At 41.2% G+C, this 22937-nt stretch overlaps 1 protein-coding gene across 2 annotated transcripts in view; it reads right to left on the bottom strand.

Annotated features, from left to right (window-relative positions):
- LOC136876344 (nuclear receptor coactivator 6) overlaps positions 1-22437 on the bottom strand; it is a 113286-nt gene extending 90849 nt beyond the window's left edge. Inside the window, exons 1-2 of one of the 2 annotated variants that reach the window (XM_067150200.2) lie at positions 22215-22437; positions 21514-21557 (exon numbers count right to left, since the gene is read on the bottom strand). In XM_067150200.2, the coding sequence (XP_067006301.1) occupies positions 21514-21550 (37 nt within the window). In that variant the 5' untranslated portion in view covers positions 21551-21557; positions 22215-22437. Of the gene's footprint in view, positions 1-21513; positions 21558-21782; positions 21908-22214 lie in introns of those variants that run through there. The other variant, XM_067150201.2, reaches the window with a different exon arrangement.
- Between the last annotated feature and the right edge of the window lie 500 nt (positions 22438-22937).

The raw sequence follows: 22937 nt of genomic DNA, 5'->3' as shown, positions 1-22937 counted from the left end.
GTAATAACAGATTATTTTTAAGGAAGGAAATTCAACATTTCTAGCACTGTGCAATTAAATCAAACCAGGAGAAAACTGCATAAAGGAGAAAAATCTTAATCAAATTTTCTGCAACGCAACAAGAAGAAGAAACTTCCCTTTACTAGCTTTGTGTCCATCAGAGCTTAATCAAAATTTGACATGGAATAAAAGAGAGGTATTTAATTATTTAATGATTATCAACAGAATGTCTTTACAGAAGACTAATAATAGTTTACTACATCACTAGCCTACAATTCTATAAATAGTCAACATCAGTGCATTCCCTCTACCTTCCACCACAATAGTCAACATACATGCCTTGTTGTACAAACAGGGATATTACACCCAGAACTCTAAACATATTCCTTTTAAAATGAAAACTACCTGTCACATTTCCTTTACTCCTGTTGAGTGCATGTTTCTTTGCCATTAGTCCTCAACTTCATATGAATATCAGATGTAACACATGTAAAACAATGAAATGTTTTCAAGGTGCTCCAATCTGCCACACAACCTGAAATTCAGTAGAGTATTTCACTATGATGGATCATTCTAACAAATTAAAGTGGTGATAACAATGATCAAATGTTCTCACTGAATGAGATGGTGAATTACAAACAGAAACTTCAAGAGAGAGAGAAATATGTCCCCTATTTCATAATAAATTTCAGTCTACAAAAATAGTCTAGTAAATTATTGTTGCATGCCAGCCCTCTGGTAGCCCCCTTTGGTACTTCATAGAAGGGGACAGTGAGTCAGATGACTGGAAATCTCCCAGCTGGCCTTCCTGTGTGTTGTTCTCCTTGGATTCCCATAGGTTTCTGAGAGATGCAGCGAGAATGTCCTGTCTCTAGCCACACTGCAAATATTTTGGTACACATCACCCGAGCTATAAAAAAAAAAGAGGCTAGCCACGAGCAGTTAGTCAGTGTTGGACTCGGTGCTGGGGTTCGGTGGCTGGGCTGAGGAAGACAGATGTTGGCTGTCGCTAGTGTCCCATCAGAGTCTGAACAAGAAGTGTTACGCCGGACTGTCAAATGTGTAACTGACCGAAGACGGCAGTAGGTTGCCGTCATTGTCCCACTGGAGTCAGGGTATCGTTAGGTACAAGACGGAGTACTGCGTGTGCACTTCCAAGGACTGAGGAGCGCCGTGGAGCCAGCGACTGGAGCAGCTATCGTGAGCGTAATTGTAACAGTATTAACGGTCATTTTGTCAGGAGTACTGCCCTGCTGCTTAGCACTGTTGAACTGTTGCTGTTTAGTTGTTCCCTGTATGCAACTATGGAACTTCGCTGGACACAAACCAAAGAACAGTCATCGTGTGCTGTGTGACCCGTAGCCCTATGTTCAAACTTGCTATCGGCACACGACTGCAGTGTGGGGTGACTGGACTGGTAAGTGCAAATGAAAGGCCTATCGCTCAGGATTATAGCTTCCTTTAGGTAAAGACTGTCCAGCTGGAGTCCTGCTGTGAGAGACTTGTAAACAGCAGCAATTAGTGAGCATGGTCATTCATGGTCAGGGGGGGGGGGAGAGAGAGAGAGAGAGAGAGTGAAATAAAATTAGAATGATAGAACAGACTGCATTCTACTTTACAATGGCAAAAAATTAGAGTATCCTCCTATTCAATACATCATATATTCCGTCATTAGACAGAGCAAACAAATTCAAACATGTTTCAGCTCGCTTGAGCCATCTTCAGTGAAAAATTTAGGGGGGTTGGAATAATTTACATAATATAAGTTGAAAAAATGCTAAAAAAAATAATGAAAGAGCAAATGAAAAAACAAACAAAAGAGAGCCTAGACAGAAACAAAATTAGCACAAATATGTAAATTATTCCAACCCCCCTAATTTTTTCACTGAAGATGGCTCAAGCGAGCCGAAACATGTTTGAATTTGTTTGTTCCGTCTAATGACGGAATATATGATGTATTGAATAGGAGGATACTCTCATTTTTCGCCATTGTAAAGTGAAAACTGTCAACACGGAATGATTCTAATATCTTGTAACAGACTGCATTATATTTGTACCGGGCGGTACACCTCCACACCGCTAGTTTAAAAATGTGCGCCACTTGAAACTCCTCTGCTGGAGGAAGTCTGAACTTTATCTACGGTATTAATTTTCTACTTTATCAGAAGATGTCACTACCTGGAAATTTTGGAGTTTTTGAACTGTGTCATTTTCGACGTATTTTTGTTTTGCTTGTAGTAAGAAGTGTGAACTTTCTCTTCTAGAGGACACTACTGAAAAACTACAATGGTGCACCCTAGTGCGACATGAAAGAACTATTTTTTTGGAGAAATTTTTATTTCAAAAGTTTGTTTCTTGTTAAATTTCTTTCTGTTATTGTTTAAGTTGGCTGTATACCCCTCTCTTTCCCCTTGTTTTGTATTTAGCCAATCCCGAATTTCTTTTATTAATTTCTGACCAATCAGATGTATCTTCCCCCAACTTGAATATGTTGCTGTATCCTACCCAATAAAGAGTTTGTGGGAGGGTGTTCTCATTCTCCTAACGCCTCGAACTTTCCGCGAGAGTATATAAACTGCTGATTTTAGGGTCTCCGGGCCACTTCTGTTCCATCTTTTCGTGTGTAAAGTACATAGCAGGGGGCGGGAAGCGCCTCTTTCTTCGGCGGCGGTCAACAACCAGGTAATGGCCGATTAATTACTTCTTTTCTTGCTTGCTCAGCACTTTAACTCTCGGGGCGGGTCCGAAGTTTTTCCATTATGTAACCTTCCTTAAATGTAAAGGAACTTGTATCTATTCTATCTTTTAAACTACATATTGGGATAGAGAGTGCTTAACCCTCTCGAGCTCCCACTCATATTGTTTTGAGGTGAACTTGTTTTCTCAACCTATTCTTCCTTAACATTATGTAAATTTGTCAATTTCTAAAGTCACCTCTTTAGTATGGGATTAGCCCTTGCATCAGTGGCCTAGAGCCAAATTAGGTTTTGAAACAAATACATTAGGAGTGCAAATCGCCTCCTCTCAAATTGTTGATTTAGAGGTCATGTAATTAACCTTCTTGTCATTTAACAGACCTCAGTAGGTTGGGTATTTTACCCTTGTGTATATGTCCTGAGAGGACAGCTTGAAAGTAGAATTAGGTGTGGCCTTTGACAGGCCTGAATTTTGAGAGCAAGTTGCTCTTTTCCCGAAAATTTTGTTTTCTGCGCGCCTCAAGGAGGCCTTACTGTGTATTTTGGAGCAAGTGCTCCTAGGTATGAATGAGGTTCTCCCCTCTCTGTTGACACTTGTGTTTGGGGTAAAACTGAGCTGATTGCTCAAGGATTGTGATCGCGGGGCTCGAAGCCCAAATCCTGTAAATACTGTAATTGTACTTTTGTTGCCTTGCTACTCTGTACCTGCCATATTGGTTATTTCTTGATTTTGAAAAGAAAATATAACCTTGTTAAATTTTAAATTCACTTTAATTTCGTAGCCTGAGACCTATTCACCACCCCGCACCTTCTTTCACCTCTAACTACCACGGAAAACTCCGTAACAAGTGGTAGCAGAGCGTGGTTGAATGGGTCTCATTTTAGCCCCTTTTGACGGCTAAACATTGCTTTGATTACAACTTTAACTATTTTCTCAGTTGCTGGAATTTTTTTGATTTTTTTCTTTTTCAAAATTGTTCTGTCATCATGCCCGGCCCTCCCGATGTTCTCCATCTTAACTATTTGCGCAAGGAGGAGTTGATCTATGAGTTAACTATCAGAAATGTGCAATCTGGAGGCACGGTTGCGATAGACTCCAACAAGCTTAGAGAGTCCCTTGATTTGCCCATTTCCATCCCCGCTTTGGGAGAGAAAGAAATTGACGACTCTCTTTCCACGATCGTCGAGAATATTACTGGGCTAGCATTTGTACTTAGTTTTTTTGATGAAAATGATCCTTCTCCTAATCAAATCAAACGTGTGCAAGCCAGGCTGTTTCATTTTTCAAATAGAGTTAACGATCTGTTGTCTCTAAAGTTGAATGACGTTCAGAGGAAGGAAGCTAGTACGCTGCTTGAAAATATTTCTGAATTATCTAGCAAGGTCACTCAATTGTTAACTGGGGAGGTTCCTCCCAAAACTGATCAACCCGTCACGATGAATGTAGGTAGCGAGGAAGAGCCTCCTAAGGGAGAAGTCAATAGGATAACCGTTGCTGCTCAAACTATCTCTGCCCCATTGGACAACGAGTCTGAACGCCGTAACTCATTGAATAATATAAGTTCTGAATTAACTTCCTTGCCACTGAAACCTTTACCTACTATGTCACCCGGGTTCAGCAGCTTGCCTCATCCATTGGCAATGTTGCTCAGAGGTATATCGAAGTTTTCTGTTAATACCACCAGTGAAGTAATTTCACTTTTAAGATTTCTAGTTGAATTTCAGGATCATGCCCTTGTGTTTTCTCTTTCCCCATGTCAAATTTTGCAAATCATCATGCCCTTGTGTTTTCTCTTTCCCCATGTCAAATTTTGCAAATCATCTATCCTTATGCAATTGGTATTCTCTCCGACAAAATAGTAAGAGCCATAGCTGAACAGTCATCTATTGAAGATTTTCACGCACACTTGCTTGCAAATTTTATTCCTGCTCGCGCGAGGTCATCTCTGATTCAGAAGTACTATTATCGTGTACAGCGCTTGGATGAAAACTTGGCTGATTTCATACAGGACATTAAGTTTTATACTAGGGTGTTCGCTCTTCACTTCCCTGAGGATCAGATTGTACAAGCCATTGTGGAAGGTATCTCACCATCCTATAGGTCATATTTGTGTTTCGCGGCGTGCCCGCAAACTTTCTCTGAACTTGAAGCATTGGCCGTCTCAGCGGAAGGAGTTAGATACGCCGATTCTTTGCGTGTCGCGAAAGAACCCCCTCCTTCTTTTAGTAATCCTCGGCCTCCACCTCGCCGACCAGTCAATCCCCGTAAATGTTATGCTTGCGGGTCGCCTGACCATCTTCGCAATAAGTGTCCACTGATCAAGTCGAGTGGGACAAGGAATGGGACTGGTTCATCACAAGGCTGTTTTAAATGTGGGGCTTTCTCACATATCGCCAAAAATTGCCCAAATTCAAATAGCACCCCCTCCTGCTCAACTTATGGTGCAACTTCCAACAAGAATCAAAAGTGACTAGTGGCTTCGGCTGAGTCAACTAATCCATCTTCCCGAGACTCAGCCCCGGGTAAACAGGTTGTAAATTCAGAGAACGATCAGTCTTCAAATTCGTCTTTTGAATGCCCTAAAGAGTGTCTTAGGATTGCGGCGGGTTCCCCCACGCCTGTTCCTTTTCTTAAGATTGAGTTAAATAATGAACCTGTAACAGCTCTCTTAGATTCAGGCAGTGTTTGTTCGATTATTTCGGCTGAATGGTATTCTAAATTGAAATCTGTTTGTAAACTACCTGACTATGTCTCATCTCCTGTTCAATATGTTTCGGCTAATTCATCTCCATTAGAAATTCTAGGTTCTTTACATGTCAAAATTCGTAATTTTAAATTTACATGGAAAATTAAATTGTTTGTGGCCAAGCATTTGTCTTGCCCCATTATATTGGGAGCTGACTTCATTTCTCACACTGGTCTTGTGCTCGATCTCCAGAGCAGGTCGTGCACATTCAAATTTGCGTCCAATTGTAAAATTCCCTTGTTAAAGTGTAATTCTGTATCATGTTCATCTATTTCGCCTACCCAGGATGAGATGTTGTTAGACCTTAGACATCTACCTGAGGAGCAGGCTGATAGTATTCGTAAGTTGTGTCAGTCGTTTCCAGAGGTGTTCTCTGATACTCTTGGTGTTACTGACCTTATTGAATACAAAATTGAGGTCACGGATTCGATTCCTGTCCGTTTTCCACCTTATAGGCTATCTCCACCTAAAATGAAGGCTCTGAAAGAAATCATCGATCAGATGTTGAAGGATGGTATTATTAGGCCCTCTAAGTCGGCGTATTCGTCGCCTATTTTTCTAGTCCCGAAACCCCAGGAGGGCTTCAGGCCTGTCATTGATTATAGGGCTCTCAATCGGAAGGTGGTGTTGCAATCCGTGCCCCTTCCTGACCTTCATTCTTGTTTTTCATGGTTTCGTAAGGCCAAGTTCTTTACTATCTTGGACTTGAATCAGGCCTATAATCAAATTCCCCTTGCCGAAGAGTCTAAACATCTTACAGCGTTTGCCACGGACTGGAACTTATACGAATACAACCGCGTGCCTTTCGGGCTCCCCACGGGAGCAGCTGTACTCACTAGGCTACTAGATAGGGTCTTCTCCGACATCAAATTTGAGTACTTATATCACTACTTGGATGATGTCGTTGTATTTTCAGAGACTTTTGAAGAACATCTAGATCATCTGCGAGAAGTTCTCGATCGCCTTCGTAAGGCTGGGTTAACTGTCAAGTTGTCCAAGGTTGCCTTTGCTAAGCCCTCTATGTCATTCCTAGGGCATATTTTGTCACCTGATGGTGTAGCAGTCGATCATTCTAGAACACAGGCCATCCGTGATTTTAAACCTCCCAAGGACATTAAAGGTATCGCCAGGTTCATTGGTATGGTGAATTTCTTCAGGAAGTTTATTCCTAACTTCGCTAATAGAGCGGCGCCCTTAAACCTTCTTAGTAGGAAAGGCATCAAATTCGAGTGGGGACCTTCTCAACAAGCCGCTTTTGAAGATCTTAAATTAGCTCTCTGTAATGCCCCTGTACTTGCTATGCCTGATTTCTCAAAGAAATTCATTGTCCAAACCGACGCGTCGTCGTCAGCAGTAGCTGCAGTCCTTCTTCAAGAGACTGAACTAGGGAGGCGACCCATCGCCTATGCATCTAGGACCTTGTCGGCTCAAGAAGCCAAGTATTCTATCTACGAGCTCGAAGGTTTGGCAGTCTTATTTGCCTTAGAAAAGTTCCGTCTCTATCTTGAACATGTCCAATTCGACCTGGAGACAGATAATCAAGCCTTAAGCTGGGTCTTAGGTAGGCCGCGTCGTACTGGCCGTATAGCCCGTTGGGCCATCCGTATTTCTGCCTTCCAATTCGATGTCAGGCATATCAGAGGTACCGAAAATGTTGTTGCTGATGGACTCAGCCGTATGTTTTCCAACGACGTCGAGACCCATGAACCGGTCGACAGTTCATCACCGTCCGAGTCCATACTATCTGATGTTAATGCCATCTTAACAGATGCTCCCATGCTCTTTAGGGATATCGAGAAATACCAACGTGAAGATCCGACGCTGGCTCCGATAATGGAAACCCTTTCATCTGGGGAACATGTTGTCCCTTATGTTCTGAGGAATGGTGTTTTATGTTGCCCATCGAGGCATGATAAGATGAAGGTTGTCGTTCCAGCTGTTCTTGTGCCTATGATCTTCAAATACTATCATGAGACCCCATTAGGGGGGCATCTTGGAATCTTTAAAACTCGTGAAAAGATTCGTGAAAGGTTCATCTGGAAAGGTATGGACGGTGAAATCCGTGAACTAGTAAAAGCTTGTAAATCTTGTTTGCTTAGTAAACCAAACATGTCCACCAAGGTAGGCCTTTTGTCTTCGCATCAAGCATCGCGCCCCATGGAACGCCTGTATATTGATTATGTAGGACCCTTCCCCCAGTCAAAGGGAAATGCCAACAAGTTCATCTTTGTATGCGTAGATGGTTTTACAAGATTTTCCTGGTTATTTCCGACTAAGCTGTCTACCGCTCAGTCCACCATTACTTGCCTAAATTCTATTTTTGCTTCTTTTGGTCCGTGCCAATATATTGTGTCTGATAATGCTAAGGCGTTCACATCAAATCTTTTTCGTAAATTCTGTTTTGACTTGTCCATCTCTCATGTAACTACTTCTGCTTATTACCCTCAACCATCTCTGGCTGAACGGGTTAACCGTAATCTCAGGTCCGCGCTTATTGCCTATCATCATGAAGATCATTCCAGGTGGGACATGTCCCTGCATTGGTTAGCTTTTGCTTTGAATTCGGCGGTTCATGAATCACATAAATTTACTCCAGCCTCTCTGATGTTCAAGTTTGTTCCCAACACGCCGCTCTCTAACCTCTGGTCTCTGAGTGACATTCTACCCGAGACAATAGATCCGGACAACATTAAAGATCTTTGGAAGAAGGCTAAAGCCAATCTTAAAGTGTCTCATGAAAAGGTTAGGGAAAGGTATGATCGTGGACGGAGACCCACCCCTTTGAAGGTAGGTGACCAAGTAATGGTCAAGAATTTTGTTCCCGCGGGCAAGCTTGCCCCCAGATTCCATGGGCCGTGCGTCATTCTCGATTTCCTTACGCCGGTTACGTTGTTATTAAGCAATCCAGCCACCGAGAGGATATTTAGGGTTCACTTGTCGCAGGTGAAACCTGTATAAATTCTGTGCTAACTTGCCTCATATTATCTTGAAAGGAATATGAAGGTTATATTTTTTTTTGAGTTTCACTTTTAAGGCTTTCTGCCCCTTCTATAGTATTTTGTTTTATATGTAAGCATTTTTGTGAAACCTGCCCCGAACCGTTAAACTGCCATCCTGTCCTTGCCACGGCCATTACCACGCTCCCGTCTCCTGCTCCACTCTATACAGTGGCTTAATTAATGCCATGGATATTTGCACGCCGCTGGCCCCTCAACCTCTCCACAAGCCTGTGCCCTAGAAAAAAAAAGATGATGGTCCAACAAATTCTGCCGCCTAGTTTTAATGTTTCAGTGCCCCCGCAGCCGCGCGGCGCCGTGCCGCGACTGGGTTAGAGGAAGGGCCCCCTCAGCCCCAGCGAGGACGACATGTGCACGGCGAGCCGGAGCCCTCCTCCCGGCCAAGGCTGATGTGCGGCGCACGACCGGCTACTTGCCCGCAGCCTGTATATGTTCACCGCGGGCGCGGCGTGCTTCAACACCACTGCTCCCCTCATAGTGCGGGCGAGCGGTATCTCAGGGTACTTGTGGGGTCCGAGCGGCCGCCTTTGGACGCAAGCTGCAACGGCCGGTCTGGCCATCCAACTTAATCAACATCAACTATATGGACATTCCAGATCAACTTTACTACCTTTTCTTGGGTATTCTACTGCAATATTTGGTGGACTTAGAAAATTTTCCTCAACTTTAAAAACTAAAGTTTTCCTCCTGAATTCAACTTCTACAAACATAAAGACTTTACTTCGCCTGTCACAACAAAAATTTTGAAACTGAATCAAACCACATTAAGAAAATCCTATAAATACTTCTGCAATTAATCTCCATATCAACATCAAAACTTGAAACTTGTTTCCAAACAAATTGCCAGTGTCACCCCTGGAGGAACTTTTGGGGGGGGAGGTCTGTACCGGGCGGTACACCTCCACGCCGCTAGTTTAAAAATGTGCGCCACTTGAAACTCCTCTGCTGGAGGAAGTCTGAACTTTATCTACGGTATTAATTTTCTACTTTATCAGAAGATGTCACTACTTGGAAATTTTGGAGTTTTTGAACTGTGTCATTTTCGACGTATTTTTGTTTTGCTTGTAGTAAGAAGTGTGAACTTTATCTTCTAGAGGACACTACTGAAAAACTACAATGGTGCACCCTAGTGCGACGTGAAAGAACTATTTTTTTGGAGAAATTTTTATTTCAAAAGTTTGTTTCTTGTTAAATTTCTTTGTTATTGTTTAAGTTGGCTGTATACCCCTCTCTTTCCCCTTGTTTTGTATTTAGCCAATCCCGAATTTCTTTTATTAATTTCTGACCAATCGGATGTATCTTCCCCCAACTTGAATATGTTGCTGTATCCTACCCAATAAAGAGTTTGTGGGAGGGTGTTCTCATTCCCCTAACGCCTCGAACTTTCCGCGAGAGTATATAAACTGCTGATTTTAGGGTCTCCGGGCCACTTCTGTTCCATCTTTTCGTGTGTAAAGTACATAGCAGGGGGCGGGATGCGCCTCTTTCTTCGGCGGCAGTCAACAACCAGGTAATGGCCGATTAATTACTTCTTTTCTTGCTTGCTCAGCACTTTAACTCTCGGGGCGGGTCCGAAGATTTTCCATTATGTAACCTTCCTTAAATGTAAAGGAACTTGTATCTATTCTATCTTTTAAACTACATATTGGGATAGAGAGTGCTTAACCCTCTCGAGCTCCCACTCATATTGTTTTGAGGTGAACTTGTTTTCTCAACCTATTCTTCCTTAACATTATGTAAATTTGTCAATTTCTAAAGTCACCTCTTTAGTATGGGATTAGCCCTTGCATCAGTGGCCTAGAGCCAAATTAGGTTTTGAAACAAATACATTAGGAGTGCAAATCGCCTCCTCTCAAATTGTTGATTTAGAGGTCATGTAATTAACCTTCTTGTCATTTAACAGACCTCAGTAGGTTGGGTATTTTACCCCTGTGTATATGTCCTGAGAGGACAGCTTGAAAGTAGAATTAGGTGTGGCCTTTGACAGGCCTGAATTTTGAGAGCAAGTTGCTCTTTTCCCGAAAATTTTGTTTTCTGCGCGCCTCAAGGAGGCCTTACTGTGTATTTTGGAGCAAGTGCTCCTAGGTATGAATGGGGTTCTCCCCTCTCTGTTGACACTTGTGTTTGGGGGAAAACTGAGCTGATTGCTCAAGGATTGTGATCGCGGGGCTCGAAGCCCAAATCCTGTAAATACTGTAATTGTACTTTTGTTGCCTTGCTACTCTGTACCTGCCATATTGGTTATTTCTTGATTTTGAAAAGAAAATATAACCTTGTTAAATTTTAAATTCACTTTAATTTCGTAGCCTGAGACCTATTCACCACCCCGCACCTTCTTTCACCTCTAACTACCACGGAAAACTCCGTAACAATATTCATAACAAAAGTGGTGAGAGAAGTTGGAACAGCGTGAATCGGGAGACCACATAATGCAGGTTTTGACCAAAATCGAGAGCATTCTAAAACATTTGTTTATAGTAAGAACACATACAAACAAAATCCTCAGGCTTTCCTCTTGTGTTTATTTCTGCATGCCAGTTGAGACCTGAGGCCACATGAAAATGCAAGGCTGTTAAATGTGCTGTTCCATATGATGAAGATGGAGGAGAAAATAGAAAACATCGACAAGATGAAAGAAGACCAGAAAATAATGCAGAAGATGGAAGTAAGCCAGAAGGTGATGATACAGGAGATAAGACGGCCAGAAAAAGTGGGGAAGACTGCCAGAGGACGACGAAAGATGGTCAGAAGAAGATGAGTGACAGACAGAGAAAGGTCAACGAGGGTCTCAAGATAAGGCATGTTCCAATGCTCCGTCCCGAATACTGCAAGTTCTGCTCCAACAGGGAGGCTGAGCACAATGTTCCTTGCCGAATGACCACGGTTGAGTTCAAAGGAAACTGAGCCGTGACACCTGCATCGAAACGCAGAGGGAAGGGGAACATCACCTTCCCCTGGCTTACCAGTCTGCGGTGCATGAGACTACAGGATCTGCACCAGTGAGGACACCGACTAACAGAGAGCTGCTCTTTCCAGGACGATTTTACATTCGGCTGACCTGAGGACCATCCTACCCCAACCGAACAGTACTGCCTGGAATTAACAAGGAGACTAGAGGAGGTACTGTACATGCTGCTTCTCGGAAGAGTTTGAGAGTTGTCCCATTGATTGAAGACAGGGTACGACCAATGAGCGGACGCCTAGGAGAGCCGTATAACCCCAAAAGAAGGAAAGGCTTGTCCTTCAATCTCCACAGAACACAGAAAGACCCTTACCATGTTCTGAGGTGAATATACGTCGTCAGCCATCGAGTACAACAAAGGCCAAGTTGCTAGATGAAGGTGGTACATCTGGAAGAATTTGCGCTATGCCGAGGAAAAGCTGAGAAGATAACTGATTGGAGCGATGAGCTCTTGAAGGGGGGACAATGTTACATGCCAGCCCTATGGTAGCACCTTTCAGTACTTCCTGGAAAGGGCTAGTGAGTCAGACAACTGGGGATCTCCCACCTGGCCTTCCTGTGTATTGTTCTCTTTGTCTGTTTCCCCATGTGTTTCTGTGTGATGCAGCAAGAATGTTCCGTCTCTAGCCACAATGCATATACTCGAATACACATCACCCAAGCTATAAAAAAGAGGCTAGCCGCGAAGTCACTGTGGGACTCAGATGTGGAGTCAGTGTTGGACTCAATGCTGGGATTTGCTGCGGGAACTCAGATGTGGAGTCAGTGTTGGACTCAGTGCTGGGATGAGGGCAACAAAGGTGTTGGCTGTTGCTCGTGTCCCATCGGAGTCTGAACGAGGAGTTGTTGCGTCAGTGTCAAATGAGCAGTTGGACTGAAGATAGCTGTAGGCTGCCGTCATTGTCCCATGTATACTTCTGTGGACTGAGGAGCGTTGCTGAGCAGCTACCACGAGTGTAATTGTAGTGTGCCAGTGTTAATGGTTATTTTGTGAGGAGTATTGTCCTGCTGCTTAGCACTGTTGAACTGTTGCTGTTTAATTGTTCCCTGTATGTGACGGGGGCCCTAATGTTGTAGGCAAACAAAGAATATGACCAAACACTTGGAGGCAATAAATTAAACATAGGCCTACAAATATTTTTGTATATATATCAAGAAACCAAAATATTCAAGTCATATTAGACCTGTTTTGTTTTCTTTCTCTATTTTAACAGTTAATAGTATAGAATATGAATAGGCACGCAATGTATCTTTGCATCTCCAATGGGCTCAACTTACTTACGCCACTGATCTGTTTGTTATCAATCCAACAAAATGTGCCACTTTGATGTCAACAAATGGGTGACCTTAGCCCTCAACCGTTCATCCTGGAGATCTTTAGTTCATCACGGCACACCACTTTTTGAAGAAAACCGAAGGCGAATAGCAAAAGATAAGAGGCAACGAAGGAAGGAAAAAGAACGAAAAAGAACAGTGGCTGCTCCACCTGGGACTATCGGCCATCTCTGCGGAAAATCCTGTGCCTCTCGTATTGGGCTGTTCAGTCACCTATGGACTCGAAGATGGAGAGGAATTCTGATTGGAAGACCAACCTACTTGTTTTTGAGTGTTTGCTACTGAAATGCAGAGAGGTACCAAGCTGACATTTCGACGCCGTTCTTCCATCAGTTAATGGAAGAAGAAAAATCGTGTGGGTGGTTTCAACAAGATACAGTAGAAGTGTTTGCGGACAGAGTGATCAGTACGGGTCTATTTCCACCTTGTTCTCCATTTCTAACAATGTGGATTTTTACTTGTGGGGTAAACTAGAAAAAGTGTATCGAACAAATCCTCAAAGATTGGAAAAACTGAAAGGAAACACTACAAATGAAATCAGAAATACTACAGTGGCAAAACTCACTCGTGTCAGCCAGAATGTGGTTACCAGATACATTGCCTGTATAACCCAGAAGAACGAAACTTCCAGCATCTTTTATAAGATAAGATTTCATATACCACTGTATACTCCCTTAAAGCAGAATGGCCGCACGCAACGTAAGTTCAGCTGAAGCAGCTGCTATAGTGCAGAGTACAAACACCTTGCGTTCAGTCTGAGTTTATAACACAGACACCTTATGTTAGTACGTATTCCTGCTTGCCTTACATTATTGGTACCAATGTGGAAAATTACCACCTTCTCCTTACCTTCCTCCCTCAGTTTTATTTTTCTCAACATCTCCCTTAACCTAATTCCTGGATAACACACTACCTGATTCCCTTTCTTCTACACACTTTCCCCACATGCCTGTCCATCTTCCCTCTGCTGATCTAACTGGAGTGACTTACAGATTCCTCACACATACCTCTCCTGAGCCTGAGGAAAACCCTTAGCCCTCATTTTCCTCAACATTAAAACATTAGCCCACCTGTCTTCCACAACTTCTCCGCTTCCTTCCCCTCCCTCTTGCCTACCTACCATATCCTGTACATTGATTGAGGGAGACCTTTCTGCATTCCTGTCCTCCATTACAAGTCTAATCAACTCCCTCAAACTCCCTATCTCTTCCTTCATCTTCTTTAGTACCCACTCACACCCACAGACCTTACGCTTGTCCCTCAGCCATTCTATTATCTCTTTCAGGATATGTGAAACAATGCAAAAATATAAACAGAAATAACGTCGTGTATTACATGAATAGAAGTAGGTATATACGTAAGAGGAAGGAAATAATGTATTTTACAGAAAGATTTCACGACAATAATGCAATGAGGAAACCAACAGATAAGAATACACTACAATTATACTACTAAACGTATCCTGATTATATAATACTTTGAAAAGGAGGCTAACTATAGAAACGTATAGCTAAACTAAACACATTTAGGTAAAGATATTATCATTATCAATACCAGCAAACATAAAAAGAAAGCAAGATACTGTCTAATAAGAACAGTTATGCTACAATTCTAAACTGCAGCCTATCCTAATTACAACAACAAATTCTAGTAAACCGGGCGAGTTGGCCGTGCGCGTAGAGGCGCGCGGCTGTGAGCTTGCATCCGGGAGATAGTAGGTTCGAATCCCACTATCGGCAGCCCTGAAAATGGTTTTCCGTAGTTTCCCCATTTTCACACCAGGCAAATGCTGGGGCTGTACCTTAATTAAGGCCACGGCCGCTTCCTTCCAACTCCTAGGCCTTTCCTATCCCATCGTCGCCATAAGACCTATCTGTGTCGGTGCGACGTAAAGCCCCTAGCAAAAACAAATTCTAGTAACAGCTAAATTTCTAGAGATATATCCCTACTTCAAAAATATGTTGAAGTAATACAATATGCATCCTAATTTCTAACAAATTAACCACACTATAATAATTCGCCGGGCTGAGTGGCTCAGACGATTGAGGCGCTGGCCTTCTAACCCCAACTTGGCAGGTTCGATCCTGGCTCAGTCCAGTGGTATTTGAAAGTGCTCAAATACGACAGCCTCGTGTCCGTAATTTTACTGGCACATAAAAGAACTTCTGCGCGACTAAATTCCGGCACCTCGGCGTCTCCGAAGACCGTAAAAGTAGTTAGTGGGACGTAAAGCAAATAACATTATTATTATTATAATTCTAAACTGTGTTCAGACGTATCTCAATTACAAAGAGCCGATTGCAGAAATGGTATTTAGACAATGTTTAGGTTAAACGAGGTCAAGGTATAGCTGCTGCATTGCAACGACGTTATTTAACACTTGGACACTGTCTAAAGCCGATCTTCAACAGGCCATGTTTAATTAGACGTTATTTACCATGAAACATATGGCACAAGGGACAGTTTACTAACTGTCAACTTGACTACAATTCTTGACAACCGAAATATTTTATTATATTTGGGATAAGTTCACATCCTTATCGGAATAATTTATCTCGATCGTAAGAGGGTTGCCACATACATCAACCAGGAGGGATTCAGTTATTACATTTATTGCCAAGGAAGCACATATTTATTTGTTTTACATTGTATGGCCTACATTAGACCACTCTAGTCAATTATACAAAGGATTTCTTAATTTCCTATCAACCCAATTTTTTTCCATTCTGAAAGATGCTGCCTTCCTTTGTTCTGTTGAAAATATCCTCTCATTACACCTTTTATTGATCTTGGTCTGTGTGTCAAGGGTTATGAACTTCACGTTGTTGCTCCGTACTGAACCGAGATAACATATAAATTATGCACAGTAGTTTTCCACCTATTCAATATGGCTGATGATGACCCCGAGTAGGGTTGAAACTAATCCCATGTATTGTAAATAACATTGTAAATACAACTTAGTATTGAATAGGTGGAAAACTCTACTGTGCATAATTTATATGGTGTGTGTGTGTGTTTTGAAATATCTTAATATTTTCTGTTTTGTTTTTGTGATTGTCTACTGTTATTTGTAGTTTTTTGTGCATAATCATTGCACTAATTCAGGTAAGCTTTCGAAAACTATTTTTATTTCAAATGACTTTATGTCGCATGGGATTGGAAAAGGCAAGGACTGGGGAGGAAGAGCTGTGGCCGTAACAACAGCCCCAGTATTTGCTGACGTAAAAATGGGGAAACTACGGAAAACAATCTTAAAGGCTGCTGATGGTGTGTTTCGAACGTATGGGGCAGATCGCAGAAACTATGACTAGTTGTAAGCCTTAGACAACGTCTAACTAAACAACGTCTACATCAATCATGATATTCCATTGCATAAACAATGTTCAGCGGGTGTTTAGCTAGAAGTCGTTTAAAGTTTCAAGGTTGCTTTGAAAATGGAAATACAAGTATTTTCCATGCAACTCTTCACTTGTCACAACCAATGAAATTCATCGGTGCGTGCGCCATCTTCCTACACACTACTCAAATATGGCTAAGCATAAGCATGACTTGCCCACAGATAAGAATATGCCTTTCAATGAAAATAAAATCTCATATTATTATCGACACTAAAGCGACACGCCACCGTATGAGGAAGTGTAGCTTTCATTAATGTGTTGTTACGGTAAGTGTAATCGAAATAATTCTGGGAAGAGAAGATGAAACTATATTACTGTGTAACCGAATGAGTTGCAGCTTGCATTCTGGAGATCATACGTTCGAAACACACCATCGGCAGCCCTGAAAATTGTTTTCCGTGGTTGCCCCATTTTCACATCCGGCAAATACTGGGGCTGTTGTTATGGCCACAGCTCTTCCTTCCCAGCCCTTGCCTTTTCCTATCCCATCAAAGACCTATCTGTGTTGGTGCGATGTAAAGCCATTAAAAATAAAAATAGTTTTCAAAAACTTACCTGAATTAGCATGATTATCAAAAAAACAAAAAAAGAACTACAAATAACAATAGACGATCTCAAAAACATAACAGAAAACATTAAGATACTTCAAGACACACACAAACGTAGCTACAGACCAAGATTAATAAAGGGTCTAATGGGAGGGCATTTTTAACAGAACAAAGGCAGGCAGCATCTCTCAGAACAAAAAAATAATGGGCTGATAGGAAATCAAGAAATCCTTTGTATAATTGACTAGAGTGGTCCAATGTAGGCCATAAAATACAAAATAAATAAATGTGTGCTTACTTGGCAGCAAGTGAAATAACTGAATCCCTCCTAGTTGATGTATGTGACAGCCCTCTGACAATCGGGACAAATTATTCTGATATGGATGTAGCTGAAGTAACCTATAATAACAGTTACCAAACTGTCCCTTGTGTCATATGTTTGATGGTACATAATCTCTAATTGTGACTCACTTCTAGAATTTGAAGTAAGACAGTGTTCTCAGCAGTGTTTAAACATGGCCAGTTAAACATTGGCTTTAAACAGTGTCTAAGTGATAGCCTAAAAAACATCTCTGCAATGCGGCAGCCATACTTAGATGTTTAACCATAAACATCGTCAAAATATCGTTTCTGCAATCGACCCATGATCTCTACAATGCAAGCTACAACTCATTCAGTTACAGAGTAATATAGTTTCATCTTCCTTTCCCAGAAGCTATTTCGATTACACTCACCGTAACAATACTATAATCAAAGCTTCACTTCCTCGTATGGTGGTGTGTCGCTTTAGTGTTGATAATATTATGAGGTTTTATTTTCATCGAGACATATTCTTAACTGTGGGCAAGTCATGCTTATGCTTAGCCATATTAGAGTAATGTATAGGAAGATGACAGCTGACGAATTTCATTTTTTGCGACGAGTAAAGGGTTGCATGGAAGATACTTCTATTTCTGTTTTCGAAGCAATACTGAAACTTTAAACAACGTCTAGCTAAACACCAGCTGAACACTGTTCATGCAATGGAAGATCGTGATCGACTTAAGACGTTGTTTAGGTAGACGTTGTCTAAGGCTTAAAATTAGTCATCGTTTCAGCAATCGACCCAAAGGGTTATTACTAAGCCCAAACAGAAATGAAAATTGCTGTTAAAAATTGAAATTCGGTTCTTGGGTGCTGTCAAGGTGCTGCTGCTGATCACCATTAAATAATAATAATAATAATAATAATAATAATAATAATAATAATAATAATAATAATAATAATAATAATTCCTGGCCTCTTTTTACCTGATTGAGATCAGCATTTGCTATGGATTTGGTCTAGTTTTATGACTGTATGCCCTTTCTGACTCCAGCCCTAAGCGTAAGGATATATTCACTATTGCCTGTTTTGTGTGCTGGTTGCCAGGCTGAGCAGTTCACACGGTAGAGCACTTGGCATTCTGAGCTCAAGTTGGTGGGTTTGATTCAGCTTAGTCCGGTGGTATTTGAAAGTGCTTAAATATGCCAGCCTTGTGTCTGTAGATTTACTGGCACATAAAAGAACTCTTACGGGACAAAACTTGGCACCTCAGCATCGCCAAAAACTATTATATTACCATCTGTGGTGGCTGGGTAGTAGTGTGTAGAATGGAAATGAAAAGAAGTTTATTGAGACATACACCCAGTCCCCAAGCAAAAGGAACTAACCATTCAAAGTTTAAATCCCTGGCCCAGCCAAGAATCGTGCCTGGAGTTCTTTGAACCCCAGACCAGCAAGTCCCTGATTACGATCATATTGTGGACTTTCAAGACACCTTATTTACTAGTCAGGTCAGGAACCACCACTTGTCGGCACAACTAGTGAATTTGTCCCAATTTTTATAGCCAGAAGCCCTTCCTTACGCCAACTTTATGCATTCACTATTACATGTCTCTGTGGTGGTTGGTAGTGTGATGTTTGCGCATGAAGAGAGGTGTGGCAAAGTAGAACAAACACCCAATACTCAAACCAGAAGTATTAACCAGATGTGACTAACATCCCCAGCATGATCAGGGACTGGACCTGAGACAATATGAACTGAAGGTTCCCACACTGATCATTTAGCCAAGGAGACAGAATGAGAAATGAAAATACACATAAGAAAATCAAAGTGAAAATGTTAACAAACCCAACAGTTGAAAACTGAGAGTTCAGATATGTTGAACAAAAAAACAACTTCAAAGAACACACATGAATTACTCTGAATTAGGCCTACATATGGAGGGAAAGAGAGGCCAAGGAAGACCCATACTATGATTCATAGACCTGAAATCATCTTCATCTTTATTCACTACTGATCTGCATCTAGGGCTGTCAGCCAGGTACCAGATTCCCCATCAATTGTTAGTCTTCTATTATTTTTTTTAAGTTAAAAATTCATTGAATATCTCCTTAAATGTAATTCCACGCTGTCTCTCAACTGGGACGTAACATTCTGCTTTGTTGAGCAGTCCGTCTCCTTATTCCCCAAGTATGATCATGATGATGATGCTTGTTGTTTAAAGGAGCCTAACATCCAGGTCATCGGCCCCTAACAGTACAAAATGAGACTAAATGTAATGACAATTCAAACGTCCAAAATTATCCACTGACCAGAATTCAAAACGTGATGATGAAGAATGAATATGAATTTAAAACAATCGGTAGATTCAACCCACAAAGCCCAACAGTCCCAGAAACTATCGTAAAGCACAATCCTGAATCGATGGGGCTTGTTGTCTAAAGGGGTCCGAAATCCAGGTCATCGGCACCTCATAATGGGACTTATCGCTAGTAAAGTAGAACTACGGTATTTGTCATGTTACGCTACTAATCAAAAGTACCGTAAACAGACTTGCGGTATTCCATACATTATGGTACTACTCACAATTAATGTAATACGCACATGTAACGCACACCTATGGTGTTTCTCACATTGCGCCGCCACTTACAGGCAACGCAAACCTATGGTGTTCCTCACACAGGTGTACTAATCACAGGGACTCGTACTATCCCGTGGTGTTCCTCACATAATGGTACTAATCATACGCAACGCAGACCCACGGTGTCACTCATATAATAATACTAATCACAGGGAACACCCAGACCCGTGGTGTTTCTCACATAATGGTTAATTACAGGCAACGTAAGCAGAACTACAGTAATTCAAAACGTCAAAAATCTAATCGGACTGTAAGGCCAATTAAAAAACCTGCCACTCATACAGCCTGCCTTGATGATCAATTACTATCAACAGGGTCTGCATACATTGTCGTTTCACAGAGTGCAACATCCTCAGCAATACTGTTTGCCTCCTGTCTCTCTTTTACTAGATAACTTCTCAGTTGAATTTGCAAGACTGAGCAAACTGTGTTCCAGCCCTTAGTCCAACATTAAAATCTGTGGACTGATAAGTCTTTGGGAAATCCTTCCAACCAAAATAACCTTTCATCTGAAACCTAAATTTCCTTTTTAATGGTGTAATGATGGCACAATATTTAAAGAAATATTACCACCTGCTGCACATATCATCCATGGCAGATATCAAATAAATAAGCAACTCAATGACACATGCATTCTGTACAGTTGCATATATGCATGTCAGTGGTTCATACAGTGAATTTCTTAATTACAACAAAAACTGGCCCAGAATCTTTGATTTTAATTCATCTCTTCAACTTACAATACATGCACACATATACTCAGATTCAAACGTTGGTGGTTGTTTTTTAGAAATGAATTAGATGTATAACGATTCAAAACTGTTCCAATAACCTATATTTTCACTAGACCAGGTAAGAAACTTATAGGCCTAACGAAAGAAATTCCTTAAGATGAAACCAAAATCTGAAGATTAGATAATTTCGTAACGAGTTTCACTTACACATTTACATTACACAACGAAACTAAATGAAATGATAACTTACCTCATGTTCTAAAAGTCGTGTTACCAAAGTAATTCAATAAAGTAACTACAAACAAGTAACACGGTGTGTTGTCGACTAAAATGACTAAAGATTTCCGTTTACATTAATAAATAAACGCGAAATCTAAAGATAGTAATGGTTTATTGATGAAAACACGTAGCATTTCAGGTAAAAATTCAAGTGAGAAAAAAAAAACAATAACATAACCTCAATCAGTAACGACAACAAAACCTTTGAATTTGCGTCATTCCCGCGACTTTTTGTGTCAACTTATTCATAAAATCAGCAGCAAGTCTTTCCCAATAGGCTAATAGTGCAAAATAACCAATCTACCGCACACAGTTTTATAACGAAATTGCAAGGAATATACAAGCAAAATTCGTACGATTCAAAGTAATAACGTGTTTCATTGCCTAACTATATACTTTAGGTAGCTTCTCCATAAACATATTTCTATGGTAAGCAGAAACCTCGGTCTAGCAATGACAAACTTGTTTTATAATATAGTCCTCCATCAACAAAAACATTGGTATCTTTCATTAAGTCGAGCAACGTAAACAATCTTTGAGATCCAAGTCAACGCAACTAAAATATTCAACGACAGCTTTTCCAAAACATCCACATTTCCAGAAGAAAAAGAATATCCAAATTAGAGGGCGCATCGAGCCGTGAGTCTCTTGCAACAATGCCATTAATGTTAACTTCCGTAAAGTCAATCGAATCCTTAGCGGGCCGCTAACACGTCGTGTCATAAATTACCTCCAATCGCATTACTAACGAGGCTTGCCTCTTAATGCAGAGTAATATGTTTAAGGTCTCTAACACCACTTTCTACCGCCAAAATACATTCGAATCTAAATTACAGAAAATCGTATACTCACCTATTTCTGAAGCTATCTCCCCAAGTACGTTGTTCATGGCCAACCTTAAACAAATTGAAATAATCAATCAGCATAAAATTAAAAATGAAGGAAATATTTACTGTAACTCCTAAAAAAAGAAAACTTCCTATGCAGGACCTGCTGCCATGTCACTTAAAAATTAACGTTAAAATATTACAGGACAGTAAGTTAATTTAAGTCCCAGGTAAGTTAACAACTAAAAAAGGCGCTAAAATAAAATAAAGTTATTTAACCGATCAGAAAATTACCAGTCTTATTATGTCCATTGAATATCTCCATTAACATAGTTAATCGGCTTTTAACGAGGATGTCAATATGTTTATTCAGTGCAAACCCGAAAACAACGGCATAACTCCCCTCTCTGAATTCCTGTTTCCTAAACGTGTAAACGAATATGGCCGTTGTTTAGTTCAATGGGAACACTACTAGGATTTGGCTTGAGGAGTGCATACTTGTCCTCCATTTGACCTCAAAACTAGCTTAGCTTGAGCGCTTGCACTAAATGGCTGTCCGATTGGTTTACCTACAATCGATAATTCCTATTTCCTGATCCTATCTTTGGCATAATTAGTACCAATTTAAAACTCAGGGACTAGTGTTTAGTTAGTACAATGAGAAACATGATACACGAGGCATTTTACGCAATACTATTGAAGCTACTCATAAATACAAACACTCACCAGTAGATGTCACAGTCATCGCTTGTCCAATGACTGACATGAAATACCAAAATACAAAGTAGTTCAAACACTTCTTTTTTCCGGATATTCAGGTCAATCACCAGAGAAGGCCCTCAGAAAAATTAACCTATGATAGCATGGGCCCAAAATTAACGTAACTTTCAACACACCAATACTACCGCTTTTCACAGATTCAACTACAATACTCGGTGAATATGTTCTTTTCCCCCATGACCGAAGAATGGACTCGTCCTCAATCCTAGACACTGTGACAGAATATGCCAGTGGCCATAAAGTGGAGGAGTGGGGGAAGAGGCGAATGAGAGACGAGAGAGAGAAGAGAGAATGTTCATAAGGCTGAGACTCGCGGGCTAACGGTATACGATACTCTACCCAGAAAGACCTAGCGCTAGAAACACGAGCATAGCCGAACACCAAGCGGGGCCCTGTGCGCCGAACGCACCCGAACACCAGTGGGCCTCAGTTGACGCTCGGCAAATAGCAATTCCGTTGGCTCTATCTCTTCCCCTCCTTTCTCCTACATTCACTCTAAAGTAGGGGCATTAATACGAATGGTAGAATAGGGGCGGTAAATTGGTTTTGCAACCTGAGGGGTGGGAAGGGGACGGTAGAATGTTGTATCTACTGCAGTGTTTATCATTGAATTGAAATGGAAAGCGACGCGGGAAGGGGAAAGGCAATGAGACCTGTCAAAGTTGGTTG

Source organism: Anabrus simplex, chromosome 6 (assembly GCF_040414725.1).
Source record: "Anabrus simplex isolate iqAnaSimp1 chromosome 6, ASM4041472v1, whole genome shotgun sequence".
Lineage (NCBI taxonomy): Eukaryota > Metazoa > Arthropoda > Insecta > Orthoptera > Tettigoniidae > Anabrus > Anabrus simplex.
This window is presented reverse-complemented; position numbering and strand designations above follow the sequence as displayed.